Raw genomic sequence first — 27,850 nt, 5'->3', positions numbered from 1 at the left:
AGATGCTGTGAGGAGAGGCTGAGGGAGCTGGAGGTGTTGAGGCTGGAGAAGAGGAGGCTCAGGGGAGAGCTCATCACTCTCTGCAACTCCCTGAAAGGAGGTTGGAGCCAGGGGGGGGTTGCTCTCTTTTCCCAGGCAACTCTCAGCAAGACAAGAGGCCATGGTCTCAAGTTGGGCCAGGGGAGGTTTAGGTTGGAGATTGGAAAGAATTTCTTTCTGGAGAGGGTGATCAGGCATTGGAATGGGCTGCCCAGGGAAGGGGTGGATTCTCCGTGTCTGGAGCTATTTCCAAAGAGCCTGGATGTGGCACTGAGTGCCATGGGCTGGGAACCACGGGGGGAGTGGATCAAGGGTTGGACTTGAGGATCTCTGAGGTCCCTTCCAACCCAGACAATTCCATGATTTTATGATTCAAATTTACACCAAAAAATAAGGTTGATAACTCAGCATGGAGGGATAAAAGTTCCCATTTCAGGGTGGTGAAGGGAAGCTCAGGAATGCTGAGTCACATTCCCAGCAGTCAGTGTAGAACAAGCTTTAAAACCAGATGTGTTTCCAACCACAGACTCCACTGGCTGCACCACATTCCTGGTTTTATCTGGACACCACCTTGAGTAACACCCAGAAGCAGCCCTGCTGCTCTAAGCTGTTCCACTAACATTTGGTTTGTATTTGGAAAATGTGAGCCACCCAACCCCACAAACCCCAAACTAACCCCAAAATCACAGAATGTCACATTGGAAGGGATTTCCAGAATCATCTGGTCCAAAAGCTGCAGATTAGTCCAAGGGAGAGTGGAGAACTTGCTGAGGAATGGCAGGGAAGATAAATCCAAACCCCACATGGTAAGAGTTAAATCACCCCAAGACCAGGAATTAAATCTGCAATCTAGCCAAGCCCTGGGTAAAGTTACATCTTAACCCAAGGCTTTCCAGGCAGCTCAAAAAACATCATTAAATCCAAGCTGGTTTGCAAAGAGAGAGTCCAAGGGAGAGCTCTGAGGATGCTGAAGGGACCTGAGCATCTCTGAGAGCCCTGGGGCTGTTGAGGCTGGAGAAGAGAAGGCTGAGAGAGGATCTGCTGAATGTCCATCAATAGCTGAGGGCTGGGGGGCAAGAGGAAGGGGACAATCTCTGTTCAGGGGTGCCCAGGAACAGGACAAGGAAGAATGGGGTGGAGCTGGAAGATGGGAAGTTCCACAGAAAGAGAAGGAAGAACTTTTTCCCTGTGAGGCTGAGGGAGCCCTGGCCCAGGCTGCCCAGAGAGGTTCTGGAGTCTCCTTCTCTGGAGATTTTCCAACCCCCCCTGGATGTGTTCCTGTGTGTCCTGCCCTGGGGGATCCTGCTGGGACAGGGGGGTTGGACTGGATCAGCTCCAGAGCTCCCTTCCAACCCCCAACATTCTCTGATTCTATGAAGAGCCAGTTGTACCCAAACCCTCCCCTGCAGCATCATCTCTGCAAACCCCTCCTGTACGTAAGATCTGCAGATCATGAGTTCAGCACCAACCCTGGGGTTGGGTCTCACCTTGTCTGGAGCATCTTCATGGACTGCATGGCCACACTGGGGGAGGACCTGCATCTGAAACTTCCCTGTGGATCAAGAGAGTCATCACTGGAGCTGCTTTTTCAGTGCTCTTGATTTCAAAGCACAACAGCTCAGGTGAGCAGTTCTTGTGTACACACAGAAGACATCAGACACCACACCCTTCCAAGCACTGAGAATTTATCAGCTCTTTTATAAGGGATTTCATGTTCTTTACAAACCAACCTCACCACATGCACGGGGCAAAGGGGAAGCAGGGAAGGCACAAGAGTCTAAAGCTGCTGAATTTGTCTTCCTCAGGAGTCAAAATAAGTTTCTTAGAGCTTCTTGACTACTTTTCAGAGTGGGATCTTTGATCAGATCCACTTCAACACATTCATCCTGCTCCCCAGTGCTGCTTCCCAGTACCAGTTGCTCTGGAAGTTAATGAGGATGGGACAGGGAAAAAAAAAAAACCAAAACAAAAAACCAAACCAAAACTCCAACTCATTAAGGCAGATGCTGAATCTTGGGTGTGACAGCTGCCAGAAACACCAGGAGACCAGAATGTTCTGGATGTTCAAGCTAGGAACATCAGGAATGTAATAAGAAAGGGAAACACCAGGTAGAAAGAAACCCTCACAGAAAATAATTCTGATCCAGGAAAAGTGTGGCAGCCCCACTGCTGGAAACACTGAACACCAGACTGAACAAAACCCATGGCAACAACTTCTAGTTCAACCTTTCCCTTCTCAACTTCTCCTCCTTTCCTCCAGCTCAAGACTTTGGGATGGGCTGAGTTTTTTAATGCATTTATTTCCACACAGACTGCACCTGGGAAGAGGCAGTTTCAGCTGTCTCTTGCTTGTGTACCCAGAGCAAGAAGTTATCTCCCAAAAAGAGCATCACAGTAAGGACTGAGCCACAATATTAAATATTTACCTTGCATCTGCCCAATTGTTAGATCTTTATCCAGCCTGTCAACACCTAGAATCAAACAAACAGATTTATTGGAGAAAAGCCAGAGAGAAGATGACTGCCTAAAGCAGGGTAAAGCATTTGACACCGTCTCTCACAGCATCCTTGTAGATAAGTTGATCAAGTATGGGTTTGGTGATCAGGTAGTGAGGTGGATCAGGAACTGGTTGAAAGGAAGGAGTCAGAGAGTTGTAGTCAATGGGGCAGAATCTGGTTGGAGGTGTGTGACCAGTGGAGTCCCTCAGGGGTCGGTACTGGGACCGGTGTTGGTCAATATCTTCATCAACGACTTGGATGAGGGTATAGAATGTACCCTCAGCAAGTTTGCTGATGACACTAAGCTGGGAGGAGTGGCTGACACACCAGAGGGCTGTGCTGCCATTCAGAGAGACTTACACAGGCTGGAGAGTTGGGCAAAAAAAGAAACATGATGAAGTTCAACAAGGGGAAGTGTAGAGTTTTGCATTTGGGGAAGAACAACACAATGTCCCAGTATAGGTTGGGGGCTGACCTGCTGGGGAGCAGTGTAGGTGAAAGAGACCTGGGGGTCCTGGTTGACAAGAGGATGACCATGAGCCAGCAATGTGCCCTTGTGGCCAAGAAGGCCAATGGCATCCTGGGGTGCATTAGAAAGGGGGTGGTTAGTAGGTCAAGAGAGGTTCTCCTCCCCCTCTATTCTGCATTGGTGAGGCCGCACCTGGAGTATTGTGTCCAGTTCTGGGCCCCTCAGTTCAAGAAGGACAGGGAAGTGCTTGAAAGAGTCCAGCGCAGAGCTACTAAGATGATTAAGGGAGTGGAACATCTCCCTTATGAGGAAAGGCTGAGGGAGCTGGGTCTCTTTAGTTTGGAGAAAAGGAGACTGAGGGGTGACCTCATCAATGTTTTCAAATATGTAAGGGGTGAGTGTCAGGGAGATGGAGTTAGGCTTTTCTCAGTGGTGACCAGTGATAGGACAAGGGGTAATGGGTGTAAATTGGAGCATAGGAGGTTCAAGTTGAATATCTGGAAAAATGTTTTTCCTGTAAGGGTGACAGAGCCCTGGAACAGGCTGCCCAGGGGGGTCGTGGAGTCTCCTTCACTGGAGACATTCAAAACCCGCCTGGACACGTTCCTATGCGAAGTGCTCTGGGTGGCCCTGCTCTGGCAGGGGGGGTTGGACTAGATGATCTTTCGAGGTCCCTTCCAACCCCAAGGATTCTATGATTCTATGATTACTCAGTGTTTTCAGGGAGCTATTTAGCCTGAATAACTCAAAAAAACCTATCACCTCTGAGGCCCACAAGGACCTCTCACTGCTTCACCTCAAGAGAGCAAAGTGTCAGGAAAGAATCAGAGCCAGAAATGCAGGAACACACCTGGCCCTCCAATTTCCAAGAGTGTTTATCTTGGTTATCTTGGTTAACACTTCATTTCCTGTCAGGGCACAACAAGTGCTTACAGCTGGCTCTGGAATAATCTGACTTTTAGGTGAAAAAGTTCAGACCACAGCCCTATCTGCAGGAAAATATTGTGGTAAGGAGGTTGGAGGGCAGCTTGGGTCTGTCCTGTTTGCTCTTCTTCCACACCAGACAAGTGAAATACCCCCCAGTCAGTAGCACTACACCCTGTGCCACTCTGAGAGGCTCTGGATGAATCCCAGACCTGCCCAGAGAACAGGGATTAGTTTAGGATCCTCCAAGATACAAAGAAAAAAACCCATGTGGAAGAGACAGATCTGCTGGTCTCAGAAAAGGCCATCAAAACAACACTTTCCCTACTCCCCAGCAGAAAAATGGGACTGAAATGAACAACCAGGGCACCAGGAAGAGACACATACCAGCTAAAAGCAGAAGTTTGGGAGTTGGACAGCTTAGGAAGAGGTTGGATAAACCCCTGAACCAGCCATCCCAGTACTTTTCTGTCTTTGCCAGCTCAATTCTCCACGTGTATAAGTGCTCCTTCTTTGTCTGCAGGGAAGGGAGAGAGAGCTCTGCATTAGTGATCAGTAAAACAGCTGAAATAAAATGAATTTTGAATGCCACTTGGATGCAGAAAAAAGCCTGGCTCCCTCTGGTGGTTTACAGACTTCTAGGGGAGGATTTCCCCTTGCTCCTAAATTCCTCTCCACATCACAGCCAAATGCTGGAGTAGAGAACAAGGAAATCACCAGAAGTCACATCTGGAGATGAAAGGATGGATGCAGCACTCAGGGAACTCAAATTGCTCTTCTTCAGATGGCTCAAAACAGCTCACAAACTTAGCTCTCACTTAAGTGACCCAGAAATCCAAGGGGCTGAGCTGACTACAGGGATTTTCCTGCAGGAATTTACACTTTTGGGTTGCAATTGCCTGTAGGACCTCCCAAATGCTACTTGGAAATCAACCAAAATCCCACCAGGACTGAGAAAAAAGCATTCCCCAGTCAGAGCAGAAGCCCCATTTCAGGTCATGGGTATTGAATCTGGGAGCATCTCAGGAAAAAAAAATATAAAGTTTTCAATCCTGCTCCTTTTTTTTTTTTTTGTCAGAATGATTTGAGTAAGTGCAGACTCTTGGAGAGGAGCATCCTGCCACTAAAAGCTGAAAAAACACCAGAAATCCCTGACCTCTGTGTCATCTTCTTTCTTCCTTTTGTTGACAGAACCTCCTCCTTCCTCACCCTCTTCATCCTCCTCCTCTTCTTCAATAATCCCCTCCACTATGGCTTTGGGACACTCAGGACTGGCAGCCCCTTCACACCTAGGATAATAAAAATTGGTTATTCCCTGCCAAAACAATAACAGCAAGGAAAAAAAACCATCAAAACCTGGTTTTATCCCAAGCAATTTTTCAGATGATTGTCAAGAAAAATCCCCTCAGCTTCATGGCTGCTCAGGGAACTGAGTGCCTGTGCAGCACATAATAAATAAATGTGATATAAAAGCAAGCAGGAGGCAAAAAAGGTCAAACAATCAACAACAGCTTTTTTTTTAAGGGAGTCTGAGGCATTTAGGGAGGAATTCTTTAGTGTGAAGATCCTGGAATGGGTTTCCCAGGGAGGTTGTGGCTGCCCCATCCCTGGAAGTGTTGGATGGAGCTTGGAGCAACCTGGTTTGGGAGGTGATGATCTTGAAGGTCCTTTCCAACCCAAGTTATTCTGTGATTCTGGGGTTTGTGAAGGCTCCAGGTAAGGTAAGGATGAGAGGGGCACATGCAGGGCACTCTGATCACCCCAACCCACCACAGATCACTCCCAAAAAGCAACAGATCATAAAACCATTTTTATAAGGAAGTGAAAACTACTGCACCCAAAAAGCCAACCCAATGAGGGGCAGAATTTTTCAAGAGGCATCAGATGAACATTTGTTCCCTACTGTGTGCAGAAAACCAGACAAACCAAAGAATACACAACCAGGAGTGGTTCAACTTCTTTAAAAGATGGCTCTTGGCAGAATAATTTGGGCTAAGTTTTCTCCAAGTGCCCTGATGATGACTCAGTGCTGCTGTTTGTATCAACTGTGAGGAAATGGTAAGAAATCTGTAGTTGTGTCCTGGTTTGGGCCAGGATAAAGGTGATTTTTCTGTCTTGTACTTTTACTTTTAGCTAAGTCTCTTTAAGTAGTTGCACTTGCTGAAATGAACAGCAAGTTTCTCAGACAGTGTGTGCTTCTAGGATTGATAACACTTGATGTTTATAGTTACTGCTAGAGACTGGTGTGCAGAGCCAAGGACACTGCTCAGCTCTGAGGAAAACATTTTACCGTCCAGGAGGATAAAGAGGTCCCACCTGAGCCCTCCTTTGGGGAGGAACAGACAAGATAGATGCCAGAATTGACCAAACAGAGTATTCCATCCCATATATGTCACACTCAGTATAAATTTGAGGCATCACGAGGGCCGAGCCAGATCTTTTCTGGATTTCCAGACTTCTGGATTTCCTGATTTCCCTTCTTCCCTTCCTTCACCCGGCATCCTGGAAGGATCCTGTCCGTTCGCCTGCCTGTGGTCCTGATCCATGCCAGCCTGAATCTGTGTGTTCCTGCCTCCAGCTCCCAACTGCTGCTGACTCCAGGATTCCAGCCTGGACTTTCCCAGGGCTGCCCTGCAGCCTCGGTGGTGCCGTGAGAGTTATTGGGGGAGAGGGGGGAGGAACCTGGGATCCATTTTCCTGTATATTTGTATAGATTTAGTCATTTTACCTATTTATCATTACTGTTTCATTAAAGTTGTGTAGTTTAGTTTCCAACCCATCAGTCTCTCTCCCTTATTCTTTCTCCTTTCTCTATCAAGGAGAGAGAGATTAATAGAGAGCAGCTGTTATTCGGTTTAATCGCCGGGCCAGTGTTAAACCGTGACACTGCCCCATCCCTGGAAGTGTTGGATGGAGCTTGGAGCAACCTGGTTTGGGAGGTGATGATCTTGAAGGTCCTTTCCAACCCAAGTTATTCTGTGATTCTGGGGTTTGTGAAGGCTCCAGGTAAGGTAAGGATGAGAGGGGCACATGCAGGGCACTCTGATCACCCCAACCCACCACAGATCACTCCCAAAAAGCAACAGATCATAAAACCATTTTTATAAGGAAGTGAAAACTACTGCACCCAAAAAGCCAACCCAATGAGGAGCAGAATTTTTCAAGAGGCATCAGATGAACATTTGTTCCCTACTGTGTGCAGAAAACCAGACAAACCAAAGAATACACAACCAGGAGTGGTTCAACTTCTTTAAAAGATGGCTCTTGGCAGAATAATTTGGGCTAAGTTTTCTCCAAGTGCCCTGATGATGACTCAGTGCTGCTGTTTGTATCAACTGTGAGGAAATGGTAAGAAATCTGTAGTTGCTAGAGGAAATTTTCACTTCCAAGTGCACTTAGGCTCTGTAGTAATGGTGCTGTACAACAGACAAGTTGATTTTCAGTTCTTTAAAAACAAACAAACCACCTACTGTTTGACTTGACCAACCATAGAAACTCTGGCAGATTCAAGGTTTCTTATTTGTCCACTTTTTACACTGGAAATGAAAACAAATGAAAGGATATAAATAGTTATACAACAGAACCAGACATTTTCTGGCCCAGAAAGAGGAGCAAAAACCCTTTGGAGATCCCCAAACCATCCCCAAGCCTCCTGCTGTATGGAGCTGCTCACGTTGCTTGCCCATTTACTTGAATTTGAGACACATGGGAGAGGCACTGGTGGGGAAACAGTGAAATGGGGTTAAAAACATTTCATATCAGGGAGAGGTTAGAAACTTCTTGGGTATTTGGTAAGAAAACTGGGGTTTCTGTAGCCCAATCCACAAACTTGACCATGAGGCCTCTCCCTTTCAAACTCAGCTGACAAAAGTAAAGTAATTCTTGATGACTTGACAGCAAATCCTGTTTCTTACACAGGATCCATGTCTCAAGCTTCTCTAAGAGCTGGGACATTTCAAAGGAAGCTGCAATTCCTCCCTGGAAGCTTTCCCTCAGTTGAAACTCTTAGAAGATCCTTTTCCAATGCCTGGTCAGCTCTCCCAGGAACTAATTATATTTGCAACCTCTCCCTCTCTTTCAGCTCAGCCAAGGAACTGGTGAGAATAGTTGGGAAAGTGAGTGCAAAAGGAGAAAACAGGCAAAATATATAAAGTTTTGTCTCCTCTGAGTCAACAATAAATAATTTTGGAGCCATACCTCCACTCAATGGCATTCTCAAGTGATTTGAAGGTTTTGGGACGACTCCTTAAGAAGTTCTGCATGCTGTTGAGTGCATCCATGGCTGTACCTGAAACCAAGCATTTTAAATTGATGGCATCTGCCAAAATGATTGCCATGTCCTGCTCTACAAAACTGGCTACCAGGGAAGACCCTCAGAGCTGGAGCTCACTGGGGATTTAATTCTGATAAGGAATGGACAACTAAGTGCTCTAAAGCTGAGAGTCATCCCTGCTCACATGTTAGAAAATGAGGATTTGGATAGGTAGGACATTCAGACCATGGGTTATTGAAAAAAAACACTAATATGAATGTATTTGCAAAGACATTTTCAGGACAATAGCAAGCAGAAAGCCAGCCTGGGACCTGCAAAAAGGAGGGGTCACACCATAAAGAGCTTTGTGTAGGGAGCATAAGGAGGATGGAATCGGGCTGGGTGGGCAAAACTTCTGTGTTCAGGGATTTGGGGATAAAAGCAGAAGATGGATGTGGAAGAGAGGACCCCTCCCAAGGGTACAGAACCCCAGCCAAGGCACAGAACTCCAGCCAAGGGTACAGGACCTTACCTTCCACAACATCAATCATGCAGAGCCCCAGCAAACTCGGCACCAAATTTGCGACCGCTGTGTGCACCGCGATGGCTCCCCCCATGCTGTGCCCAATCAGCATGATGGGGGGAGGAAGGTCCCCATAGAGAGCTTCCACCACGTTCCCAACATCTCTGCCAAATTCAAGAGAGAAGCAGGGGTGAGCATCTCATACCTTGATCCATTGCTGAAGAAGATTCCTTAAAATGGGAGGAGGAAATAGAGATCCAAGCCAAGTCCGGCTCTGAGCCCTGTGTCCTCTGTGTTCCTCAGTGCTGTTTAATATCTTGAGTGAGGATTTAGAGGAGGGGATTGAGTCCATCATCAGCAAATTCACAGGTGACCCCAAGCTGGGGGGAGTGTGGATCAGCTGGAAGGCAGGAGGGCTCTGCAGAGGGACCTGGAGAGACTGGAGAGTTGGGCTGATCCCAATGGGATGAGGTTCAAGACAAGAACCCCATGGGGAGCTGCAGGCTGGGCACAGAGTGGCAGAAAGGGAGCTGGGATTGGCAGGAAGCTGAAGAGGAGGCAGCAGTGTGCCCAGGTGGCCAAGAAGGCCAATGGCATCCTGGGCTGGCTGAGGAAGAGCGTGGCCAGCAGGTCCAGGGAAGGGATTCTGCCCCTGTGCTCAGCTCTGGGGAGGCCACAGCTTGAGTCCTGTGTCCAGTTCTGGGCCCCTCAGCCCCTCAGGAAGGAGCTTGAGGTGCTGGAGCAGGTCCAAAGGAGGCAAGTGGGCTGGTGAAGGGATCCAGCAGAGATGCTGTGAGGAGAGGCTGAGGGAGCTGGGGGTGTTGAGGCTGGAGAAGAGGAGGCTCAGGGGAGACCTCCTCACTCTCTGCAACTCCCTGAAAGGAGGTTGGAGCCAGGGGGGGGTTGGTCTCTTTTCCCAGGCAACTCTCAGCAAGACAAGAGGCCATGGTCTCAAGTTGTGCCAGGGGAGGTTTAGGTTGGAGATTGGAAAGAATTTCTTTCTGGAGAGGGTGATCAGGCATTGGAATGGGCTGCCCAGGGAAGGGGTGGATTCTCCGTGTCTGGAGCTATTTCCAAAGAGCCTGGATGTGGCACTGAGTGTCATGGGCTGGGAACCACGGGGGGAGTGGATCAAGGGTTGGACTTGATGAGCTCTGAGGTCCCTTCCAACCCAGCCAATTCTAGGATTCTGTGATTCTCTTTTATTCCACAGGCAATTGAGACAAGGTTGTTCTTTTATCACTGTTTCTTCTAGGCACCAAAATTCAGGATATAATTCAAGCCAATAGTTTTCTGAACAAATGTGTTATTTCCCTTTTTCTCAACAAAAGTCCTCATTTAAAAGAAACCTCTGGAGAGAACTTTTTACATCCTCATTAGCTGGGTGGGGATGTTAAATAAAAGGCAAGAAAGCTGCCAAATCCTCTGCCATGGGAAGTACTGACTAAAAAATTCATTCTGAGAGACTTTTTGCAGTTAAAGTAACTACAAACCAAGGTAAAGAGAACACCAAGCACAAGGAAAAAGATTCAGGCTCTCTGCCAGGCAAGGGGCAATTTCCCTGTCCCTTCCCTCAGGCAAAAGCTGGGCCTCAGAAAAGCCAAAAGAGCAGTGATGGAAATCTACACTGCTCTGCAGTAGAAACACCCAAAGCTGCTTTCCTGCCTAAAACAATCCAGAGGAACCAGAGACCTGAGCAGGAAAAAAGGGAAAAGAAGTAAAAAAAAATCAAAAAGTTTGAGCAGAGAAAAGTGCTTGAGGATTTGGGAAAAAAAAAAACCTGAATAATTGAATATAATTGAAGGCACCCATGTTAAGTTTCAAGCTAAGGGGAGAGGAAAGGTTTAAAAAAAACCCAAAAACAGAAGGCAACTTGTTTTCCCTTCACACCAGTGCTGCTCCAGAATCTAAAAAAAATCCTAATCATTTCATCCAGCTTGTCCTCAGGAGGGTAACACAGCAGGAGCTGACAGGCCCTAAAGCTGGAGCAATAAGGCAGACAATGGAAGTCAGATTGCATTTCACACATGGCCTCCCCACAACAAAAAACAAGAGGATTTGCTCATATGAAAGTTACCAAATCCTCCCTGATTTCATTGGGAGTCACAGCAAAGAGTCTCTTTGTGCTAAATGTGGACACAGACAGAATGTGCTTAGCACTGGGGGTTTGCTTAGGGCTTTGTCAAGAGGGGGATTTGCATCCCCCTCCCCAAAAAAAAGGTTGTGGGAGTTGGGAAAAGCTTGAAAACCTCAGGCTGTGCCCCAGACTTTGGGGATGCTGCCACTCCAAGGCAGGCACAGTGGTTGGAAGAGCTGAGGAAGAAGCAGAGTGATGATTTCAGGCTATAAATGCCTGAAATTAGGAATTTCCAATTAGGAAATCTCCAAGGTTGTGCTGCAGGTTTGAAGGGTTCACCCTCAGGAAGTTGCTGATGGGGTGGTGGATTCACTTGAGGGAAAAAGTTGCCATCCAGAGGGACCTGAAGAGGCTTGAGAAATGGAGCAAACTGGTTGCATGAGGCTCACCAAGTCCAAGTGCCAAGGTCAAGCCCATTTTAGGCACAATTCCAACAAGCTGGGTTGAGAGGAGCCCTGAAGAGAAAGATTTGGGGGTGGTGATGGACAAAAAGCTCACTGTGTGCTCATCCTAGGATGCATCAAGAGCCAGAAGATCAGGAGAGGTGATGCTCCCCCCCTCTGCTCTGCTTTTGTGAGATTTCACCTCAAATATTGCATCCAGTTCTGGTGTCCCCATCATAAGGACAAAGATTTGTTGGGATGAGTCCAGAGGAGGCCACAAAGATGATCCAGGGGCTGGAGCAGGAGGAGAGGCTGAGGGAGATGGGATTGTTCAGCCTGGAGAAGAGAAGGCTCTGGAGGGACCTTAGAGCTGCCCCCCAATCCCTGAAGGAACCTCCAGGAAGGATGGAGAGGGAATTTTCATAAAAGTGTCCAGGGACAGGACAAGGGAAATGGTTTCAAACTGAAGGAGAAGAGGTTCAGACTGGATCTTAGGAAGAAATTCCTCAGGTGGTGAGACTCTGGGACAGATTTCCCAGAGAAATTGTGGATGTCCCCTTCCTGTCCCATGGCCAGCAGAGCAAGAGAGGTGATGCTCTCCTCCTTCTATTCTGCTCTTGTGAGATTTCACCTCAAATATTGCATCCAGTTCTGGTGTCCCCATCATAAGGACAAAGATTTGTTGGGATGAGTCCAGAGGAGGCCACAAAGATGATCCAGGGGCTGGAGCAGCTCTGCCATGAGGAGAGCCTAAAAAAGAGGAGACTCCAGGGGGACCTTAGAGCTGCCCCCCAGTCCCTGAAGAAACCTCCAGGAAGGATGGAGAGGGAATTTTCCTAGGAGTGTCCAAGGACAGGACAAGGGAAATGGATTTAAACTGAAGGAGAAGAGGTTCAGACTGGATCTTAGGAAGAAATTCTTCAGGTGGTGAGACTCTGGGACAGATTTCCCAGAGAAGTTGTGGATGTCCCCTCCCTGGAGGTGTTCAGGACCAGGTTGGATGAGGCTTGGAGCATCCTTGTCTGGATGAGAGGTGTCCCTGGGCGTGGCAGGGAGGTTGGAGGAGAGGAGCTCTTAATGTCCCTTCCACCCTCAGCTATTCTGTGATTCCATGGTTCCATGATCTTTAAAGTGAGCTTAAAAACTGAGGGCACATAGAAAATGACTCAAAATACTCCAGTTTGGGATCTGACTCAGCTGGGAGAGATGTGACTTCAAATAAATTTCCAACTCTCCCAGAAATGGAAGGAGGAGAAGAGATAATGACCAGAATCATGTGAAATGAAACCTTCATCCCTTCAATGAAGGTTATGTGGCCTCAAGTAGTTTGTTGTTCAAGCAAGGAAAAAAAAAAAAAGGGGTTTTGAAAAGAGAAATACTGAAGAGAGCACAAGCTTCCTTACTTTGACATAGTCTCTGCAGACAGATCTTCAGGATTCCTCACTTTTGTTTCTCCTGAAGGAAAGAACAGAAGAAAGTGATGTTCACATAAGCTGAAACCCTTCAGACCTCTCAGGTTTTAAAGCAACAATTAACCAAAGCTTTCTGGCACAGTTAGCAAGAACAAGCCCACTGCAGTAACCATGAGTAATTAAAAAACCCAGAAATGATGTGAACAATTGGTACTTTATCCCATTATAGCTCATGGCTAGGAAACACCCTTTTTCCTTAACTGTTCCCTATTTGCCATGTATCTTAAATTAAAGACCAAATCTTATTTGCAATGGTAAAGACCACCCAGAAGTTATGAAAATAGGAAGGAGGGGGTTGGTGGAGGGGGTTGGGAGGAACAAGTCCACTACTGCCTTGCAGAGAGGCACAGGGAGGCTCAGCTTCCACCTGAGGATAAGTGGCTAGAGAACTCCAGAAGCCAATTATAGAATCACAGAATCATAGAATTGGATCATCAAGTCCAACCCTTGATCCACTCCCCCCGTGGTTCCCAGCCCATGGCACTCAGGGCCACATCCAGGCTCTTTGGAAATAGCTCCAGACACGGAGAATCCACCCCTTCCCTGGGCAGCCCATTCCAATGCCTGATCACCCTCTCCAGAAAGAAATTCTTTCCAATCTCCAACCTAAACCTCCCCTGGCACAACTTGAGACCATGGCCTCTTGTCTTGCTGAGAGTTGCCTGGGAAAAGAGACCAACCCCCCCCTGGCTCCAACCTCCTTTCAGGGAGTTGCAGAGAGTGATTTCCCTTCCTTCCCAGGGAAAATTGTGGGAGACAGAATCCCAGAATTACCCAGCTTGGAAATGACCTCTGAGAGCATCAACTCCAACCTTTAATCCACAACCACCCCAGAGCACTCAGTGCCACGTTCAGCCCCTTCTTAAAAACCTCCAGGGATGGAGAATCCACCCCCTCCCTGGGCAGCCCATCCCAATGCCTGATCACCCTCTCCAGAAAGAAATTCTTTCCAATCTCCAACCTAATTAAGCCCATGCCCTCTTTTAAGAAGAGCCCAACCCCCCCCTGGCTCCAACCTCCTTTCAGGGAGTTGCAGAGAGTGATGAGCTCTCCCCTGAGCCTCCTCTTCTCCAGCCTCAACACCCCCAGCTCCCTCAGCCTCTCCTCACAGCATCTCTGCTGGATCCCTTCACCAGCCCACTTGCCTCCTTTGGACCTGCTCCAGCACCTCAAGCTCCTTCCTGAGGGGCTGAGGGGCCCAGAACTGGACACAGGACTCAAGCTGTGGCCTCCCCAGAGCTGAGCACAGGGGCAGAATCCCTTCCCTGGACCTGCTGGCCACGCTCTTCTTCAGCCAGCCCAGGATGCCATTGGCCTTCTTGGCCACCTGGGCATCCCTGCTTTTGAATAAAAATCAGGATGCCTGAGGGATGTTCTAAACACATCTTGAGAGAGAGTCATTATATCTTCTTTAAAAAAAACCCAAACAAGAGCATGTACTAAAGCAATTTAAAATTAATTTGACTTACCATGGCCTCGGAGATCTAAAGCCACAATCCTGCACTGAATCCTGCTAATAATGGCAGACTGCAAGAAGGGACAAAGAAAATATGATTTACAAAGTGCCACATCTCATCTACTGAAGGAATTAACAGCATCAAACACTCCCTGAAACAACAGCACAGACAAAAACTCCCCAGTGTCAACAAAGCAGCTCAACCTGGATTGCAGGTATCAAAGCAAGCAAGCAAGAATATTCCATATAAATTACCCTCAATTAACCAAAATTCCATCCTTTCCACCATTGTTCAGGGTGTCTCTGGGGATATTTACTGCCCTGGGAGTAAGGCATTAGGTGTGATTGCTAGGATAGTGAATTTTTGAAGAACCTCTGAAAAGTGAACTGGAGCAGTAGGATTACAGACACTGAGATAATTCCCCTCTTTCCCCCAAATTCATCCTGGCCATGCCATGAAGATGAAGCACACACTGACTTTGCTCTCAAAGAGAAATTTGCAGTAATGTTCACAACTTGATTGGTGCAAAGCAGTCAGGGGGAACAAGTGAGGAAATCTTTATTTAAGTTAAAGTAGAGCTGCAGGATGCTGATGGCTCATTTGTCCCTGATAGCTCAATTTATTAAAGTTATGTAATGCATCCCAGACACTAAGTGGCTTTTTTTGGATGAGAAGAAGACTTTTGGGGTAAGGAAGCATTGATTATTCAAATAACAGTCCTGCAGGAGGGGGGGAATTTGTTGAGGAATTCTTAATAGAACCACCTACATCATGGTGCCCGCAGCTTGGACAGGAGCACTCTGTGCTGGGTTAGGAACTGGCTGGAGGGCCGGGCCCAGAGAGTGGTGCTGAACGGGGCTGCATCAAAATGGCGGCCGGTCACTAGTGGTGTCCCCCAGGGATCAGTGTTGGGCCCAGTGCTGTTTAATATCTTGAGGAGGATTTAGATGAGGGGATTGAGTCCATCATCAGCAAATTCACAGATGACCCCAAGCTGGGGGGGAGTGTGGATCAGCTGGAAGGCAGGAGGGCTCTGCAGAGGGACCTGGAGAGACTGGAGAGTTGGGCTGATCCCAATGGGATGAGGTTCAAGACAAGAACCCCATGGGGAGCTGCAGGCTGGGCACAGAGTGGCAGAAAGGGAGCTGGGATTGGCAGGAAGCTGAAGAGGAGGCAGCAGTGTGCCCAGGTGGGCAAGAAGGCCAATGGCATCCTGGGCTGGCTGAGGAAGAGCGTGGCCAGCAGGTCCAGGGAAGGGATTCTGCCCCTGTGCTCAGCTTTGGGGAGGCCACAGCTTGAGTCCTGTGTCCAGTTCTGGGCCCCTCAGCCCCTCAGGAAGGAGCTTGAGGTGCTGGAGCAGGTCCAAAGGAGGCAAGTGGGCTGGTGAAGGGATCCAGCAGAGATGCTGTGAGGAGAGGCTGAGGGAGCTGGGGGTGTTGAGGCTGGAGAAGAGGAGGCTCAGGGGAGAGCTCCTCACTCTCTGCAACTCCCTGAAAGGAGGTTGGAGCCGGGGGGTGTTGGTCTCTTTTCCCAGGCAACTCTCAGCAAGACAAGAGGCCATGGTCTCAAGTTGTGCCAGGGGAGGTTTAGGTTAGATATTAGAAAGAATTTCTTTACAGAGAGAGTGATCAAGCATTGGAATGGGCTGCCCAGGGAAGGGGTGGATTCTCCATCCCTGGAGATATTTCAAAAGAGACTGGATGTGGCACTCAGTGCCATGGTCTAGCAACCACAACGGTGGTTCAAGGGTTGGACTTGATGATCTCTGAGCTCCCTTCCAACCCAGCCAATTCTATGATTCTATTCTATGATTCTATGGGCAGAGATCTGAAAGCAGCCCAGTCCTACCAGTTTGGGGGTTCAGCTCCTCAAACCCAGCAAATCCACCAGTTAATGTTTCAGTTCCCCTAAAGACACCCTGAAACCTTGACCTGCAAGGTGCTTATGCACCTAAGCAGTAATTTCATGAGTCAGATTTTTGCTAAAAAGCAAAATATTGGCAGCAGGGAGTAAAGCAAGAGGCTCATCAACATGATGGGAGAGAATGAGAAGCTTCCCAGTGGCCTGAGTTTTATCACCCCCCCAAAATATATATATATATACAATATATATATGAAAGATAAAAAATATATAAAATATATATATATATATAAATGCATCACCTGGGAAGTTAGCAGGTCAATAAGTAAATAAAAAAAAAAAAAGGAGCACACCACTCCTGCAGGCTATTTGGTTTTTCTCTTATTTCTATTTTATTAAGTTTAGTTTATATTTTAAAGGGGGTTACTCTCAATGTTCCCAGCTTCAGTTTCTCCTTGATTTTTGTGGGACAGTTTGGGAGGGGAGGGGTTTACATTCTGGTCCATCCCAAACATTTAACACCTAATTGAGGACAAACTTTCACTTCAAAATGTCCAAAGGAAGGAATTCCATCCCATGAAGTTGTTGTTGGGGTAGTTTCTTCCTCCAGCTGCAAGGTGGAAATCTACCTGGCCCTGTGTCTAACTTTGCACTTTTTTACCATAACAAAAATACAAAACTAGCAGAGGAAAAGACATCTGTCCAGCTTGGCAACCAGTGAGCCACAAGCAAGGAACTTAATACAGAGATTTCAGACTTAAAATTCATCAGTTTCAGAAGATCAGAGACAGGGGGATATAAAAACTTTGTCTCTCCACTTGCACTGCCAAAGAACTCATCCCAGAACATCTTCCTGTGCCCAGGAGCTCCTGGATCACAGAGGTGTCAAATAAAACCAATACACTGAAAGATATTTTACTGTACTTGAAATGCTTTAAAAGTTTTCTTTCTTCATTTTATTCCCTCATTTTTGAAAGGGAATGGGTGGGAGGGAGGAAACTGAATTTATTCAGTCCCCAGTTCCTGTTTCAAGCTGTTTGAGGTTTCTCAACAGGTCAAGCAGGACCTTAACCATGCAAAATAAATGTGTTATGATGAGATAAAGCTGCTGGATTTTGATTGGTAGCCCTGAAAAAGCAGCTTTCTGAAAAAAAATCTGGATATATTATAATGAGGAATGCCTTGGCACTTCATGAAAACCCCACCAGCTCTTTGCCAGACATAGTTTTGGTTTGTGCTGCTAATTAAACAAACAAAAATGTGGATGATAAACCTTTGCACATGCTTTGCCTATTTAATAAATACACAGTGAAAGAGTTTAGAAGATTTGACTGAGATTATAAGATTTATTATCAGTTATTTTTACCAGTTCAGCTTTCTGAACTGATTTGCCTGTGCTTAAAATAACTGAATAGTGAGTCAGTTCCCTTCCATGCTCAGAGAATTAGATTTGCATATATATTATTTTTTTTTTCCTATAAAACAGCAGCTTACTTACAGTAAAGACAGCCCAGGAAAGAGCAGAATGGCCCCCACCATGCAGCAGCAGTAAAACTGGTCCCTCCAATCCACTCTTGTAAATTCGAAAAGTGTATGAACAGTTAAGGACATAAAATCAAGTTTGAGAGTCCCAAGTGGGTTTTATTTCTACCCAAAAGCTTCATTCCTCCCTCTGATCAACAGACACGTGTAAGCACAACCTGGACAAAAGTTATTTAAGTTTTCAGGGTTGTTTTCCTGCTGCCCCAAACCTCTTTCCTGTAATCCACACACCTCCTGCCTGTACCCTAAAAGAAAAAACAAACCCCACTCACTCAGCACACAGTGGGGAAAACATCATTTTGCTTTGGTGTCTTTTTCTTCTTAAATCCAAGAAAAAGTGTCAGGGAAGCCAGGAGACAAGATTTTTAAGGCAATATAATTACCCTCTGGTAGGTACACAGGAAAGATGCTTCACCAGGGTAGCTGAATTCCCTTTCAGGATGTTTTTTGGACACAGAAAAATCAGTTTAATTATTGCTAAAACCAATATCCCCTGGGGAAAGGCCCCATGAAATCCTGAAGGACACAGTCAGTGACCTATTGAGCTGCTTGGATCCCCACAGGTCTATGGGACCGGATGGGATCCATCCAAGGGTGATGAGGGAGCTGGCAGATGAGCTCGCCAAGCCTCTCTCTATCATCTACCAACAGTCCTGGCTCACTGGGGACATCCCAGATGACTGGAAGTTGGGGAATGTCACACCAATCCACAAAAAGGGATGGAAGGAGAACCCAGGAAACTCCAGGCCCGTCAGCCTGACCTCAGTGCCTGGCAGGGTCATGGAACAGATCATCCTCAGTGCAATCACACAGCACCTGCAGGATGGGCAAGGGATCAGACCCAGCCAGCACGAGGTGAGGAAGGGCAGGTCCTGTCTGACCAACCTGAGCTCCTTTTATCATCAGGGGACTGCCTGGGGATGAGGGGAAGGCTGTGGATGTGGTCTGCCTGGACTTCAGCAAGGCCGTTGACACCGTCTCCCCCAGGATTCTCCTGAAAAAGCTGTCAGCCCATGGATCAGCCAGGAGCACTCTGTGCTGGGTTAGGAACTGGCTGGAGGGCCGGGCCCAGAGAGTGGTGCTGAACGGGGCTGCATCCAAATGGCGGCCGGTCACTAGTGGTGTCCCCCAGGGATCAGTGTTGGGCCCAGTGCTGTTTAATATCTTGAGTGAGGATTTAGATGAGGGGATTGAGTCCATCATCAGCAAATTCACAGATGACCCCAAGCTGGGGGGAGTGTGGATCAGCTGGAAGGCAGGAGGGCTCTGCAGAGGGACCTGGAGAGACTGGAGAGTTGGGCTGATCCCAATGGGATGAGGTTCAAGACAAGAACCCCATGGGGAGCTCCAGGCTGGGCACAGAGTGGCAGAAAGGGAGCTGGGATTGGCAGGAAGCTGACCAGGAACCAGCAGTGTGCCCAGGTGGCCAAGAAGGCCAATGGCATCCTGGGCTGGCTGAGGAAGAGCGTGGCCAGCAGGTCCAGGGAAGGGATTCTGCCCCTGTGCTCAGCTCTGGGGAGGCCACAGCTTGAGTCCTGTGTCCAGTTCTGGGCCCCTCAGCCCCTCAGGAAGGAGCTTGAGGTGCTGGAGCAGGTCCAAAGGAGGCAAGTGGGCTGGGGAAGGGATCCAGCAGAGATGCTGTGAGGAGAGGCTGAGGGAGCTGGGGGTGTTGAGGCTGGAGAAGAGGAGGCTCAGGGGAGAGCTCATCACTCTCTGCAACTCCCTGAAAGGAGGTTGGAGCCAGGGGGGGGTTGGTCTCTTTTCCCAGGCAACTCTCAGCAAGACAAGAGGCCATGGTCTCAAGTTGTGCCAGGGGAGGTTTAGGTTGGAGATTGGAAAGAATTTCTTTCTGGAGAGGGTGATCAGGCATTGGAATGGGCTGCCCAGGGAAGGGGTGGATTCTCCGTGTCTGGAGCTATTTCCAAAGAGCCTGGATGTGGCACTGAGTGCCATGGGCTGGGAACCACGGGGGGAGTGGATCAAGGGTTGGACTTGATGATCTCTGAGGTCCCTTCCAACTCAGACAATTCTATGATTCTAAGGCACAGAACTGGTAGTTGTGGGATCTGTGTTCAGTGCCCAAACCTGTGACCAACACACCAGCTGACTCCCTTCACCTCTTTCTGCTGCTCTCCTCCTTTTCTGGGGTGCCTAGAAGTGTTCCCTTAAACCAACCTATGCCAGCTGCAGTTACTGATGAGGCTCCTCCATCCTTCTCCTGCTGAATATTCCAGTGCCCTTTGGGATCTGCAGGCAGCAAACAGTTCAGGCAGGTGCTCCCAGGGCCATTTCACTTCCAGGAGGTTTTTCAGCTTCAAGTTTCATCACCTGGAGTTTGTCCACTCAAAATATGAGAATAGAAAATAAAGAAAATAGAAAATATAAAGAGGTTGCTGGGGCACTGGGCAACCAAGCTCCTTTCAGGGAGTTGTGGAGAGCAAGGTGCTCTCCCCTCAGCCTCCTCTTCTTCAGACTAAAACTTGCTGAAAATTAAGATGCTTCTGACCAAACAGGTCCATTATCCTCTCTATTTTATTATTTGTGAGGCCTCAAGGGTGTGCAGGGCCCTTACATCATTTAACAAAGAATTCATGGCATCCACTGGACTTGATAAACACAAAATAAAGACAAGCTGAGCAAAACAAGGGGAGAAAACTCTCTCATTTCAAAGCAGTGCATGATTTGGAATTGTTTTGCAATTCTGCAGTAGTAAAGCTTTGGAATTGCTTTGCAAAGCATTGCTCCTGATCTTAGAGAATTAATTGCTGGGTTGGTATTTGGAAATAGCTTGAAAATTTGGTTTTCCTCATGGCCAAAGCCTGCAAGCTTACAGAGTATGCAGCAACTGAAACCACTTGGCTGTGTTACTTAAACACAGATTAAAAACTGTTTCCATTCTGGAATTAGGTCACAAAAGACCTAGGAAATACCTCTCAAACTGCTTTGGTCAGAGCTGCAGGACAGATGGGAAGTCCTCTCCTGGTACCTTCAGAGATTCTACTTGCTGGGGCAATCCCACAGCTCCCAGTTTGAGCACAGGGAAGGGGATGACTGCCATCAGCTGGACCAAACAGAAACTGGAAGAGTTGGCAAAGAGAATTCAGCTTGAAAAGCAGCAGAAAGGCACCATGAACACTTGAAAAAAAAGGGCAGAGATACTGGAGAGCAAAGAGGAGCAGTCAAAACCTGGTTTGACACCCCCAGGAGACCCTGAGGTGGCACCACCACCTCCACCTTGGCCAGGAGAAGCTTCTTCGACTGCAATTTGGGGTGGAAAAAGAAGGGAAAACCACACCTGGGGTGTGCAGGATGTGAAGTGCAGAATCAGAGCATTATTGTGGTTGGAAAAAAGAGCTTTAAGATGAAGTCCAACCATTAACCTGATTCTACTCAGTCTGGTGCTTAAAACATATCCCTCAGCACCACAAGTATTTTTTAACCCTTCCCAGCTCAGTAATGGATGGAATGTTTAGTTGGTATTCAAAGAAACAAATACACTCTGAGTAAAACCATGGTTGTCATGTTAGAAAAAGACCACACTGCTGCATCAAAATAATTGATAATTGGGCATAAATATCAGTATTTTATGTTTTCTTTTCTTTGCCTTCTATTCTTTGGTTGTTTGGGTCCCTTTTTGAGACTTAGACCTGTGCTAGAGGTTTCTCTCTTCCAGTCTTACTTTGTTTCTGATTCTGCTCAGTCTGGTGCTTAAAACATCTCCCTCAGCACCACAAGAACTCTTTGACCCCTCCAGGGATGGGGATTCAGCCAGTGCCAGGGTTTAAATGTGACACATAAGGTGATTTCTGTGTCATTTGCAGGACTAACAGGGGTGGCATCCACATCTCTCAGAGCAGAGGAGACCAAGTGCTCCTGTAAGCCACACTTTTTAGGGCTGTGGATCATACACAGAATGGTTGAGGTTGGAAAAACCTTAAGGAACATCTATGTTTCTTGAGGTGTGTGCAGGAACAGAGCTTCCTGGGATAGCTGTAGAAAGGCATTTAGAAATATTCAGGTATTTATTAACATTTAATCTCAGTGTTTTATCTGTTGGGATGCTGATAATGATCCTGGGCATCACTGATTGCCAGTTAACTACCTGTTGTTAATTAAAAAATATAAAAAAAAATAAATCAGTAAACAGCTTTGATCCTGATATCCCTTAAATGATGAGAAATGACTAAAATATCCCTGCCAAATGTTATTGAATTCTCAGAAACACCTTTTAAAATTAATTATTACCCAAGAAGCAATAGCAGGACCTGACCTTGAGAGCACTGTCAGCTTGAGAGGGTTTGTTCTACTTACTGTGATCCCTATAAAATAAAAGATGAGAAAAAATTCCTCACCCCTATCACTGAAAATCAGTTCAATCAGGGAAAAAAAAAAGGATATATCTTTGCCAGTTTCATTTTCTACCACAACATCTTCCATGGATTCAAAGTACTGGCTCCAGAGCACTGGTGAAAAATCACGTTTTCTTCCAGGGCTGAAAGACACAAAGAAACACACCAAAAATATCAGTTAGAGGTTATTTTTTAACTCTTCCCCTTAAATTGGCATAGAGGAATCATTACATACACTGAAGAGAACAGATTGGTGTTACACAACAGTGTAGGGCTGGAAACAAATGATGTGTGAGTGAAATTCACATAAAATTAGTAATTTTGGGGTCATTCCTCCCTAATTTTTGCTCCTGTTGAGGTGATGGAGAAGCAAAGAGCAGAATATTTTCTCCTTTAATACCAAGGAAGGCTGAGCAATCCTGATTTAGGCTGCAGAGACCTAAAACAAGGGAAAAGAAAGAGAAGAGGGCACACAGTGACACTGCCCCGAATCCCCCACTTTGCAGTGACCCCCCCAAAAGGCACTGGAAAAGTATTTAAATTTAAATTTTGTATTTAATGGTCTTGTCCTTAAAGCAAGCCTGGTGCTGGCAGGGCTGGGAGCACACCAGAACTCAGGAAACCATCTTCAACCATCCTCATTCCAATGGGATGAGGTTCAAGACAAGAACCCCATGGGGAGCTCCAGGCTGGGCACAGAGTGGCAGAAAGGGAGCTGGGATTGCCAGGAAGCTGAAGAGGAGGCAGCAGTGTGGCCAGGTGGCCAAGAAGGCCAATGGCATCCTGGGCTGGCTGAGGAAGAGCGTGGCCAGCAGGTCCAGGGAAGGGATTCTGCCCCTGTGCTCAGCTCTGGGGAGGCCACAGCTTGAGTCCTGTGTCCAGTTCTGGGCCCCTCAGCCCCTCAGGAAGGAGCTTGAGGTGGTGGAGCAGGTCCAAAGGAGGCAAGTGGGCTGGTGAAGGGATCCAGCAGAGATGCTGTGAGGAGAGGCTGAGGGAGCTGGGGGTGTTGAGGCTGGAGAAGAGGAGGCTCAGGGGAGACCTCATCACTCTCTGCAACTCCCTGAAAGGAGGTTGGAGCCAGGGGGGGTTGGTCTCTTTTCCCAGGCAACTCTCAGCAAGACAAGAGGCCATGGTCTCAAGTTGTGCCAGGGGAGGTTTAGGTTGGAGATTGGAAAGAATTTCTTTCTGGAGAGGGTGATCAGGCATTGGAATGGGCTGCCCAGGGAAGGGGTGGATTCTCCGTGTCTGGAGCTATTTCCAAAGAGCCTGGATGTGGCACTGAGTGCCATGGGCTGGGAACCACGGGGGGAGTGGATCAAGGGTTGGACTTGATGAGCTCTGAGGTCCCTTCCAACCCAGACAATTCATTGATTCTATGAACTGGTGACTCAACCCATGAACCATAATTAAAAAATAAGAAGGACCCTCTCTGAAGTCCCTGGGATATCACAGTGTTGAAAAGCAGAGTGTCAGCTATTTAGTGAAGATTACTACTGATTTACCACATATTACTTGTCTTGAGATGACAACTTTCCTAGAAATCTCTTCAAATCTTTAGTAGAAACATCATCCAAATTGCCCCAGTGGCTGAATAAAAACTTTGGAGAGCACTGAACAGTTGTTGGTACATGGGAAAACCCAAAACCAACTTCAAAAGCCTCTTGAGAGCAGTATAAATAAAATCCACCCAGTTTAATTTAACAGCAGCAAGTTTTAGGGACAGCTCAAGTTTCCTTCAATACTGAAAATTTTCATGTCCTTGTAGACAGATCTGGTATTGAAATATTGCACATAGGGCAATGTCAGGATGGTGAAGGAAAAAAAAAAGGTAATTCTGTGATTTCATACTTATCTTGCCTCAGTTAAGTGTAAGGACCACAAGAAGAGAACTGGAATAAGGACCAAAAAACAAGCCTCAAGCTGCTTCCCTCTGTGCTCCTCCAGCTCTGTAGGAAAACTGTCTGGGACCCTGAAAACACTTTAATGAAAATATTCCCTCAGGAATGAAAGATGTTCTCAGGTCCAGCAATGCAAGTAAAATGCAGACAGTCCAAATGATAAAATTACTCTTAAAAATAATAATGAAAAAGTTAGGAAAAACTGCTTAAAAACTTTTAAATTAAGGATTGTAACAAGGCTGCAGAACACAGATGCTGGGAGAATCCCAGCACAGGAGGATGGGCTGCACTTTGCTTCAGGCTTTGCACTTCTTCCCAGGTTGTTTTAATTCCTTTAGAGCCATCATTAATTTAGAATTATAACAATCCCACCCCACCTGGAGTCCTGTGTCCAGTTCTGGAGTCCCCAGCATCAGAAGGACACAGAGCTCCTGGAAGGTGTCCAGAGGAGGCACTGAAATGCTCAGAGGGCTGAGCACCTCCCTGGGAAGCCAGGCTGAGGGATTGGGGTTGTTCAGCCTGGAGAAGAGGAGGCTCCCAGGGGAGCTCAGAGCAACCTTCCAATATCTGAAGGGGCTCCAAGAAAGCTGGGGGAGGGCTTTGGACACGGGGGGGTAGGGAGAGGAGAAGGGAACTGGGTTAAAAGTTGGAGAGAAAGGGGAGATTGAGGTTGGAGATGGGGAAGAAATTCTGGAATTTGAGGGTGGGGAGAGCCTGGAACAGGTTGAGAGAGTTGGGGGTGTTCAGTCTGGAGAAGAGAAGGCTCCAGGGAGCCCTTGGAGCATCTTCCAGTGCCTGAAGGGGCTCCAGGAAAGCTGGGGAGGGACTTGGGACAAGGGCCTGGAGGGATGGGATGAGGGGGAAGGGTTTCCAGCTGCAAGAGGGGAGATGGAGAGGAGATCTTTGTTTGGGGTGAGGGTGCTGAGCCCCTGTCCCAGGCTGCCCAAGGAAGCTGTGGCTGCCCCATCCCTGGCAGTGTCTCAGCCCAGGTTGGATGGGGCTTGGAGCAACCTGGGCTGTGGGAGGGGTCCCTGCACATCCAGGGGTTGGAACTGGAGGAGCTTTAGGGTCCCTTCCAACCCAAACCACTCTGGGATTCTAATTTACCCAAACAGAAATCCTGCTTTACCATCATCAAAACAAAACAACCACCCTGTAACAACCCAGGAAGGTAAACTCTGGCCAATCACATCCCAATCGCTGGAGATTTCAGAGGTTTCTGCTTCAGTCACAGTGTTTGCCAAGCACTGATGAACAAACACTGCAGAGGCAGGAAAATCAGTGAGCAGCAGAGGAAGAGAAGATGCTTTGGAGATGGCCCAGAAGGATTTGGGTTAGAAAAGGGCTGAGGGTGAGGAAAGCCTTGGGCATCAGTGCTGCCTGGGGGCTGCTTTGTGTCCAGAGCTGCTGCTACCTGGAGAGGTTTCCTCCTTTTGTAAAGCTGGCATCTTCCTGCCAGTGCTCCACAGGGAATAATAAGAACACCTACACCAAGGCAGGTTAAAGAAACAACAAAGCTGCTTTTTTCCAGGAATTCCAGGAACACATTTCCAAAAGCTGAAAGGCAGTTGTTATTCCCCAGAAGCAGTGAAACTCTTCTCTTTAATATAAAACCAATTTCTGCCATGGTTTTTTGGCAGGTGCATCAAAGCCCTGACACCAATTCCATGGTAGAATTTGTTAATTTCAATTAAAATAATTGGAGTTAATTTCTTTGACTGTAGGACTAATGTCAGGTTGTACCCAGCACCTTTGGGAATGCAGCTCCCCTAAATGATGGGGTGAATACAGACCTGTTCTGCAAACATCACCTAACCCAGGACTCCCAAAGGTGTCCAGCTGACAGAAAAATCTGATTTTTTTTGCTTCTATCAAAAGGTGCAGCTGTGCCCTCTCCTTGTATCCCCATCTCCAACCAAAAGCTCTGCAATCAGAATTTTCCTGATGACTCAGTTGATGCAAAATCTGTTTCTCAGGCTGATACTCACCCAGTAAGGCTAAAAGAGAAGTGTTTCATTTTGGCAGTGACAGAATTAGGTCAGATTAGAGCTCAGGATGAGTAACAGGGCTCCATTTTTCCAAGCTTTTTGCCTGTAAACTTCCAACTCCTCTGGGGGAGGCAATCAGCATTGAATATTAAAATCAAGCACAATGGGGTGAAACCTTTCCAGAAGAAAAAAACTCTGCTGAAGGAAGTTTCTCCTGAATTCTTGGGTTTGTAAAGAATTGAGAAGGAGCAGACAAAGCAGGTTAACATTTATGGAGAAGAATAATTCCTATTTCTCCTGATATTTCATATTCTAGAATATGAAACATAAACCAAGCACCCTCTGAAGGCTCCAAATTCCCTTCTGTGGGTTTCCAGACTTCTGGATTCTTGTCAAATTTCAATTAGAAACAAGATGTCCCCTAAATGCAGAAAATATTCATCTCTTTGACTGCTTCAGCTGAACCTTTCACTGATTAAAGCAAAAATACCCCACTCAAATCTTCCCAAGAAGATCAGAGCAATAGAATATCAAGATGAAGAGATGTCAGTGTTGGGAAGAACCAAGCACACCTGCACAGGTGTCCAAGCATCCAAGGAAGGGAGACAACATTTGCTGGGACATCCTGCTAGGAAAAAAACATCAAAATACAACTCCCAGTGCAGGTCAACATTGAAAAAATAATTAATGCTGAACTTTATAAGCAAGAATTTGTAATAAAATACATCAAGCATGTATTAGACAAGCTTCAAGCTACCTGATTTAAAATGGGGTTGTCTTCTAGGATGACAAAAAGAGACCCCAAAGGTTCATCCAGCTCTGGAATGGGTCACTGAGAGCTGGCAGCACAGGAAGTGCTCTGGGAAGGGTTAAGTAGGGAAGAGGGAATGATTTGCCTCCAAATTGGCACTTGAAAGCAGGATGGGGATCTCCAGGGGCTGTCTGCATCCTGAGCACTCTGTAGCATCATAGAATTGGCTGGGTTGGAAGGGAGCTCAGAGATCATCAAGTCCAACCCTTGATCCACTCCCCCCGTGGTTCCCAGCCCATGGCACTCAGTGCCACATCCAGGCTCTTTGGAAATAGCTCCAGACACGGAGAATCCACCCCTTCCCTGGGCAGCCCATTCCAATGCCTGATCACCCTCTCCAGAAAGAAATTCTTTCCAATCTCCAACCTAAACCTCCCCTGGCACAACTTGAGACCATGGCCTCTTGTCTTGCTGAGAGTTGCCTGGGAAAAGAGACCAACCCCCCCCTGGCTCCAACCTCCTTTCAGGGAGTTGCAGAGAGTGATTTCCCTTTCTCCCCAGGGAAAACGGTAGGAGACAGAATCCCAGAATTACCCAGCTTGGAAATGACCTCTGAGAGCATCAACTCCAACCTTTAATCCACAACCACCCCAGAGCACTCAAGCGCCACGTTCAGCCCCTTCTTAAAAACCTCCAGACACGGAGAATCCACCCCCTCCCTGGGCAGCCCATTCCAATGTCTGATCACCCTCCCTGTAAGGAATTCTTTCTAATATCCAACCTAATTAAGCCCATGCCCTCTTTTAAGAAGAGCCCAACCCCCCCCTGGCTCCAACCTCCTTTCAGGGAGTTGCAGAGAGTGATGAGCTCTCCCCTGAGCCTCCTCTTCTCCAGCCTCAACACCCCCAGCTCCCTCAGCCTCTCCTCACAGGATCTGTGCTCAGGTTCACAAAATTCCTAATTCCACCATCCAGAATTCCTAAGAAAAGTGAGATTAGGTTGATCAACTTTCTGCTTTGCTTGGGCAAAACCTGAATGGGGAAGAAAAACAACAACAAAAAATCCCCAACAAGGGCACAAGCAAAAGACAAATGTTTCTCTGTCTCTTTCCAACCCCATTCCTGACAGAGATCCAACTCAGCTCCTGCAACAGATCTCATGGGAGAGGCTGGCAGATGCCAATACCAAGAAAGATCCATGGAGAAAACCTCATGGATTACAGGAGAAGCATTGAAATCAGCACCAAGACCTTCCCTGGGAACTTCCCACTCCACTTCTTGCCAGGCTGTTTGATTCAGTGGCATCAAA

General features: G+C 47.2%; 1 protein-coding gene across 1 annotated transcript in view; it reads right to left on the bottom strand.

Moving 5' to 3' along the window:
- Positions 1–1,526: 1,526 nt before the first annotated feature.
- The window catches only part of PPME1 (protein phosphatase methylesterase 1), a gene marked incomplete at its 3' end in the record, with an annotated part of 36,787 nt that continues 10,463 nt past the window's right edge, over positions 1,527–27,850 (bottom strand). The window contains exons 2-12 of the mRNA XM_030462578.1: positions 21,955–22,048; positions 17,513–17,605; positions 14,167–14,224; positions 12,629–12,680; positions 8,715–8,869; positions 8,128–8,218; positions 7,401–7,466; positions 5,087–5,219; positions 4,318–4,447; positions 2,466–2,510; positions 1,527–1,591 (exon numbers count right to left, since the gene is read on the bottom strand). Coding sequence (XP_030318438.1) covers positions 1,527–1,591; positions 2,466–2,510; positions 4,318–4,447; positions 5,087–5,219; positions 7,401–7,466; positions 8,128–8,218; positions 8,715–8,869; positions 12,629–12,680; positions 14,167–14,224; positions 17,513–17,605; positions 21,955–22,048 — 982 coding nt within the window. The remainder of the gene's footprint in view (positions 1,592–2,465; positions 2,511–4,317; positions 4,448–5,086; positions 5,220–7,400; positions 7,467–8,127; positions 8,219–8,714; positions 8,870–12,628; positions 12,681–14,166; positions 14,225–17,512; positions 17,606–21,954; positions 22,049–27,850) is intronic.

Source organism: Calypte anna, chromosome 1 (genome assembly GCF_003957555.1).
Source record: "Calypte anna isolate BGI_N300 chromosome 1, bCalAnn1_v1.p, whole genome shotgun sequence".
NCBI classification, from domain to species: domain Eukaryota; kingdom Metazoa; phylum Chordata; class Aves; order Apodiformes; family Trochilidae; genus Calypte; species Calypte anna.
The sequence above is the reverse complement of the archived record's forward strand: the minus strand, read 5'-3'. Positions and strand labels throughout refer to the sequence as shown.